Consider the following 7,588-nt stretch of genomic DNA (forward strand, 5'->3'; position numbering starts at 1 on the left):
AAGTGGCTAGTGACTTTTGTTCTGACAAAATGTAAGATATTTACACCATAAACTGGAGCATAAAAGAAAAAAAAGTATAAAAATTCACCAAAATGCAGGAAATGCATTTACTGGACCCTCAAATCCCACATTTCATATCTGTCCTCCCTAGGGTTCCTGCAGTCAAGGAAAACCTGGAAAAGTCATAGAGTTCTACAATCTAATTTTCCAGGCCTGGAAAAGTCATGGAATTGATGACATCCATGAAAGCTTTGAAAAATCATGTGATTCTGTTGCGTAACAAAATTAAAGTTATATTGAAATTACAAGTATATGTTCTGAATAGTCATGGAAATTTGATTTATGAATCTGAAGTGTTTGGGGAGAAAGTTAATCGTTCGTCAATAATTCTTTGAATAAAAAAAGAAGTTAAATAATTAGCACATTGTGTCTTGTTTGTTTAATCAGTGCAACAACCAAACTATAAAAATGACAATTTGCTATTTTACAGGCAATTATGAGCAAGACTATTCCCAAAAATGTCCCTCTTATCAGATATTGAATAAGGTCAACAAAGAGACCAAACCCTGAGAAAGTCGGTGAGGTCCTTTAAACGGGACAACGCTAAAGTTACGGTCTCACTAGCATCCCATCAATCGATCCCTCCCCTTCTTGGGAACCAAAGCCAGTGTCCTGGGAGCTGCTGCTGCCTGTTGGCGAGGGAATAATTTTGTTGGCTACAGGGTTTGCATTGCTCTCCTTGACACCAGACTTCTCTCCTACATTACGCTCAAACTTTCTACCCTTCATCCATTTTGCCTCCACTTTCTTTTCTTGGAGCTCTATGTCTTTGAACCTGTTTGCCACTGTCTTTGTGTCTGTCTTTTCACTGTCCACTGTGGTGCTTTCCTTTTGTTCTGGAGTTGTGTCTGTGTGTTTTTCACCTACCTTTACCCCTGCGAGTATCTCCCCTTCCGTTCTTTTTTCCACCTCTTCCTGCATGGCCTCGGCTTTCACCTTTTCTTCTACAAGATTCAAACTTGTACTTGCCACCACTTCCTCTCTCACTTCATAATCAACATTTTCATTTTCATCTCCTCCTACCTGCTCTTTTGACTCTGTGTCCCTCTCGTCTCCTAGCTCTGTTTTCGCTCTGCCCTCCTCCATTTTCACCACATCATAGTCTGTTACCCACTCTGATCCCTCTGCTCCACATTCGCCCACCTGATTCAGTTGTGTGTCTGACTCGTGTTTTGTATCTGAGTCGACCTTTTCTTTATCCACCCCCTCTTCTCCGTGGTGCACTGTCACTTTAAGTGCTGGATTTTTGTCATCTTGCCTGCTGTTAAAACCTCTGAAATTGTTCTTGGCACCAATGATGTATTTCCCCAGGAAGGAGGAGCCGTCCTTGTTCAATGCATCAGTGTGTCCATCGTCCATCAGAAGCTGCTGGACCACCTTCATATCAGTGTGCATCCTGGAGATGGTTTTTGTCAGCTCAGTGATCCGATTACCAATATCTGAGGGACGAGAAAACTCCAATCACAATACAGTCTGGAGGCACATAAAAGTTAAATAATGCTACAGACTGGGGGTTTGAATAAAGACTTTATCATAGCTTAACCTGTAAAAACTTTAGAGAGTGTGACTCTTTGTCCTAAATGCCATATTTACACAAGACACACTACAGGATTGGACACAGCTGCAAATATTAACAATTTCATTTTTTCATTTTCAAAAGTCTGTTTCATATTTCGGTGGTGTAGTCAATGCCCTCGCAATTGCACCCTTATGAATCACATGCCCCCTGCAAGCTCGACCACAATGGCAAGCCTTTTAACATTTAATCTGTGAGGTGATTGAAAGAATAGATATCAACAACTGTTTTTTGACTGGTTAGAATTCCAAGTCAACATGTCCATTATGTAATTTTAAAATACTATTCTTTGTTGTTGTCAAAAACATAACATTTACATTATTTATAATTTTAGACTTTTTATCTGATAGCCTGGAGGGCAGCATGCAACAGGCCAGGTTTTTTTGGGGGGCAAACAGGAAACAACTTTTTAATGCATTACTCTCTGACCGTTAAGCCCTGAAAGATTTGTGACAAAGTTGTCGTTACCTTTTCTCTTGGTCTCCTCAAATTCCCTGCGAGCTGACTCAATGTAGCGTTGCACCAGAGCTCTGATCACCTGCTGCCGGTAAGGTAACTGACTGTCCTCAGATTTCTTACCACTGGTCTGAAAACACACATATAACATCACACATTTCAGTGCACAGCAAAGAATATGTAGAGGATATTTTTATTTACTACAGTCACACTAACTCCCAAATATGAGCATGAAACACACACTTACCATAGAGGTTATAGGGGGATATTTTGTCTCAGAATTGCAAGTGCAGCAGCAGCAGATTTTCCGAAAGATACCCCTGGAACAGAATTTACAATAAAAAAATAAAGATATGGATACACACTGAGGTGTTTTCACAGGTGAAAGGTGTTTTTGGAGTTTTAGAGCTCACCTTATGATGTAAAAGACAGCTTTTGGTGAGGGGATGATGTTGAAGGGCACTGGCATGGTGAGGCCCTCTCTGAAGTAACTGAGGTACAACTTTGACCTGGCAAACTTCCACTCGACATCTGCATCATCCTGGGGAAAAAAGGTGTCAATTCCAGTCTGGTTTCAGGTTTTACTGAAGTTGTGACATCAAAATACCACCATACCTCAATTTTCTGAAAGGAGTTGGTGATCATAGCAATAAGCATGTTGAGAAGGACTATGACTATGACAAGCGTGAAGATGCCGTACAGAATCCTTCCGACAAACTCTGCCAACACAAACTGAGGCATGTCCACGTAGTCCTGGTTGGCCACACCAAACATGGTCCAAAATAAGAAGTGGAATGTCTCATTGAACCTACAGCAGCACACATGAGAAAGTTTTCATACCTTTTTCCTTTTTTCCCCACTAACAGTGGTGATGTACAGCATTCAGCCTCACCATTAAAACCACTGACAGGTAAAGTGAACATGGATCATCTTGTTACGATGCAATTTTTGACAGGGAAACTTTGGTTCTTGTCATCCATAATGATGCCATTTGGCACAAACAGCCAACCCAAACTCTGTTGCAGTCAAGTACATCGCCTCATGGTACTCACAGTGGCCCCTGCAGCAGGACAATACGCCATTACACACTTCAAATACTGCCCAGGGATGGCCTGATGATGGGCAGGACAAAGAGCTCAAGGCATCAAATTGCCCTTCAAATTTCCCAGAACCTAATCTGATCAGTGCATCAAGCTCGCAACCCACAGGACTCAAAGGATCTGCTGTCAAACACCCTGGTGCCTAACACCACAGGACAACCCCTAAGGGATGGCATCATAGGTTGGATTTAGCTCTGGGGGTCGCAGTACATCAGTTTAATACTTGATTAGACTGGGATCTGGGGACTTTGGAGGCCAGGCCGGTGCTTTAAGCTCTATCACATTCCTCTGCGATTCCTGAGCAGTTTTTGCAGTGTGGTACGGCACATTGTCCGGTTGGTGGGGCCAATGCCATCAGGGAGGGATGTTGCCTTCAGGGGGTAAACTTTATCTAAAATCAGGGTTTGGGTTGGTGGAGTGTGTCAGCTGGCATCCACAGGAATGCCAAGTCCCAAGGTTTTCCAGCACAACATTGAATTGTAACTATATAGTGAGTGTTACTCACTTCACCTGTCAGTGGTTTTAATGCTGTGACTGATAAGTGTATATGCATATGCATATTCGTTTTTTCAGCACATGCCATATTCTTACTTGCCAAGATGTGGAGAGATGACATAAGGAACATAGACATTGTTGATGCCACAGAGGAAGGCTGTTCCAATGATCATCAATATGAACATAAATCTAGGAAAAGAAAAAAGATTGTAATGTTCTCTGAATTCTCTTCCAGGCCAATGATCGATTAACAGGTAAGATGAAAAGTATCTCACCTCATCATATCATCAATCATCTTCCCTATGGAGATCTGCAAAGTTCCCAGAGACTCGTGTGCTGGCAGGATGTACGCCAGCCGCGTGAAGCTCAGCATGCTTGTCACCGCAAACAGCACCTCTGCAATCAGCTGGGGATCCTCCTGATGCCAGTCGTCACGGACTGCGAGACAGTTTCACAGAACAAAACAGGCCAGTTTAGCAGTTAGAACTTTGAAGACCCCCGAGAACTATTTTGGATGATAGATCTGATATTTCCTCACTAGTCTGAGTGAAGTAGATACACTCCTCTGTGCCGTTATGATCATGGCAGACAAAGTGACCTTTGAGCATGATAAGGACGCGCAACGCAAAGGACGCCAAGTACATGCTGAGCACCATCATGTCCAAGCAGTTCCACCAGTCCAGAAAGTAGCTCCGCAGCCCCTCGATCCACACTTCCTTACACTCGTACCAGAAGAATCCTACGTAAGACAGCATAGTATAAACTTTGAGTTTTATGTTTGTGCATAATAGAGGGAATTTAGGAAAGAAAGTGAACGCACCGACCACCCACACCATGTGGAAGGAGCTGTGCAGGATATTCTGCTGCCGCGAAGCAAATTTGTCTCGATACATCTCCATTGTTATTGATTCTCCGAGTAACGTGATGAGAAACCACAGATAGGAGGCAGAGTGGAGGAGAAACTTGATCACCGGAATCTTTAGCATCTTTCCCACCTGGAGAAAACACAAGAGACGTTAACCTGTCAGGGTCAAAACACACATGTTCAGCATAACTTCTCAATAATATTCGTGATGTGACCTTTGACTTGGGTGCGATCCAGTAGACGAGGCAGAGGAGGGGCATGGTGAGAAAGATCCCAACAGAGACAAACAGCTTCCAGGCCGTCCTGCTGCCTCTCCAGCCTGCCAGGTTCCCGCACCAGATAGATGACAGCACCTGCTGGCAGATTGGGTGGGCCACAAACTGCGAAAAAACACACAGAGTGAGAAACAAATTTTGGAAGTCTTTTCCTGATCACTGATTGACAAAACTTTCTGCATCCACCTACCTGCTTCTGGTTGTAGTTGACAGCGAGCCGCAGACGTGACAGGTTTGGGATTCCCTCCTCAAAGGCCTGCTCATCTAAGGAGTCCTGACTCTCGTCTCCACAGCTGTTCAGGATGGTGGTGACTTCGCTCTGGTTGCGACACATGCCCAGCAACTCAACAGCAAACTCCTGACAGAGCTCCTCCAGGCCCAGGTACTGAGGCTACAGGAACAGAGGCACCACAGCAGAGTTTTAACAACACAGACAGATGACATGAACACTAAATGTGGATGTCTTTGAATCTCACCAGACCTTGAACTCTGGCTCTTTTTGTGAGAGTTTGCGGAGCTCTTTGCTGAGACTGAAAGCCCTGAGCATTGCATCATCAGAGGTGATGGACAGGTAGGCACGGCTGGCGATGCCACGGTAGGTGTTGATGCGAGACAAGGAGAACTTTAGCAGGTCGTACTGCCGGCCGTTACGACACTCCAGACAGGCACAGGATATCTTATGTGGCCACGGGATGATGTGACCTTTTTGGGTGAGCATGGTGACTATATCATACAGGTCCTTCTGGCAGGCTAAGGTCAGGGGAGTCACACCAGGGGCAAACTGGGAGTTGTCAATGGAGTGGTCAAAGATGGCCTGAGAGAAGGAGCGTACGTCCATCTTGTTGCCTTTCTCCTGGTCTAGGCGGTCCAGCAGGCGCTTCACCACTCTGGGCTGGTTAGTGTCTACAGCCACTAGCAACGCCTCGTGAATCTGCCGAAAGTCAAACTTGACCCCCTGCAAGAGTGCGTCCATGCAATTATCATCGCCAAGGCGGATGGACAAGTTGAGCGCCTCCCTCCACTGGCGATCCTCAGACTCATCCAGCTGGCGGATGATGCCATCGCCAGTCTTCAAAAGTCCACACAGCAGCTCTATTTTCCCCTCCTGGATGGCACTGAGGAGCTCCGGAGGGAAGCGCATCTTCCTGTTCATGATCTCGCGCCATTGTTCTGGCTGAGGGACAGAACAAGACAGTTAACAGCAGTATTAGTGCCTGTTTAGACCTGGTACTAACATATTTCTGTGATCCGAACACCAGTGGACAGCCAAGACACATCACCAGTTGCATATACGTCTCCAGCTGACCACTTGTGTTCAAAAGTTCATGACTGTTATCCACACCAAATTATTACGTCCACACTACTTTGTCCAACTTAACACAAAATTTGTAAGTTATAGAGCTCTAGTACCCTGTCACCAAAACAGCCAGCACATCCTGCACTGGTGCTTTTCAGAGACACACTGGGACACATGCATATCAGACAAGCTGTTCAAGTGATTGGATCATAACTCGTCTTGGTGGTTAAAACACACGTTAATACCAGGTGTATACAGGGCCATAGATATCCATTTACCTCAGGTATAGATTTCAGGGGGGACGCAAGGAACATGTCTCCCTCAATATTCAAACGTGCATTTGTATCCCTCAATAAAATCATATAAATAGCAGAAAACTTTTATTTTGACTTTTAAAGATGTCTCTAGAATAAATTGATGAAGTAACTTCTCTGTGACTAGGTAGATAGATAAATCTTTTTTTTTTTTTAGTGCTTCCAATTTGATTTCAGAAGAGGAAATTACACTCTGGACAAAATTAAGACTCGGTCAGAAAACAAAAATGTACACAAAATAAAAAAACAACGCATTCTAAAATTATTGCAGGACTGAATAAACATTTTATGACATCAAAACAATAACCCCTAACTTATATAAATAAAATGTAGAATTGTGTGATAAACTAAAGCCATTTAGAGCATACCTGACGCATTGTAGCTTCAGATTTTGCCTCATTACATACATTTTTTTAAAAACTCAGATCTACAGAATGACAAATCTGAATAAAACTCTTGCTTACCGTGAGATTTTCCATTCCTGATGAAAAACAGCACAATTTTTTAGCAGTGATCCTAAAGTAAAAACACAATTACATTCTCCAGAGACATACAATGTAATTTTTGCCAGCTATTCTAAACTTCAGTGATGAAGGTGGAAGATATCAGCAGATTGCACAACCAGATCCAATAAAAGAAGAACTGAGCACTTTGGTGTCTGCGATCATGTGCTACCGGCTGACTGCATGGAATCAGCACCCACAAACTCAATAACACACTTCATCCCCCATGGGGGTAAGGCCAATTAAAACATAGCCAGTTCAAAGTTATTCATGCTTGGCTGGGCCCAAACCAAACTGTGTCTGTGTTCAAACAGGAATGAACTCTCCGCATTGGAAACAGTGCCACGGTACAATTAAGGTAGCTGTTACTGAACAGGCAGCAGCTGTCATCGTTTCCCCCTGAGGAGCTGAAGGGAGTTCACAGCAGAGTGAAAAACAAGGAGCTGCAAGGAAAAGATACAATGATTATTTTCGCTACTCTCTCTTCATGTAGTTATCTTCAAGGAAGTCCACTTGCTAAAAATACACATTTTTATTTTTGTCTTCAAACTGCTGGAAGGCTTTCTTTCACCTTGCTGTGAACATTTCCATCTCTTTCTTTTCTCTTGACTTGGAATATTTTTTTTTGGATATGCTTTTAAGAAGCT

At 43.5% G+C, this 7,588-nt stretch overlaps 1 protein-coding gene across 1 annotated transcript; it reads right to left on the minus strand.

The window, feature by feature from the left end:
• Window positions 1-368: 368 nt before the first annotated feature.
• Window positions 369-6,917, minus strand: LOC121952981 (short transient receptor potential channel 2-like). The gene is made up of 13 exons (XM_042499875.1): window positions 6,903-6,917; window positions 5,309-6,001; window positions 5,018-5,218; window positions 4,768-4,932; window positions 4,508-4,682; window positions 4,226-4,426; window positions 3,963-4,125; window positions 3,784-3,876; window positions 2,708-2,900; window positions 2,506-2,633; window positions 2,340-2,412; window positions 2,105-2,222; window positions 369-1,499 (listed from the first exon to the last, which is right to left on the minus strand). The coding sequence occupies exons 1-13, from the start codon at window positions 6,915-6,917 to the stop codon at window positions 610-612; spliced, it is 3,108 nt and encodes a 1,035-aa protein (XP_042355809.1). The 3' UTR covers window positions 369-609.
• Window positions 6,918-7,588: the final 671 nt, after the last annotated feature.

This window comes from Plectropomus leopardus, chromosome 13 (assembly GCF_008729295.1).
Source record: "Plectropomus leopardus isolate mb chromosome 13, YSFRI_Pleo_2.0, whole genome shotgun sequence".
Taxonomy (NCBI): Eukaryota; Metazoa; Chordata; class Actinopteri; order Perciformes; family Serranidae; genus Plectropomus; species Plectropomus leopardus.

Bases quoted from the DNA above. Each gene is read 5' to 3' on its own strand.
- LOC121952981 (XM_042499875.1), bottom strand. The intron at 2,634-2,707 runs GTATGGTGGTAT...TTTTTTCCCCAG, and splicing joins ACTCCTTTCAGAAAATTGAG to GATGATGCAGATGTCGAGTG. The intron at 1,500-2,104 runs GTAACGACAACT...CTCGTCCCTCAG, and splicing joins TGAGGAGACCAAGAGAAAAG to ATATTGGTAATCGGATCACT.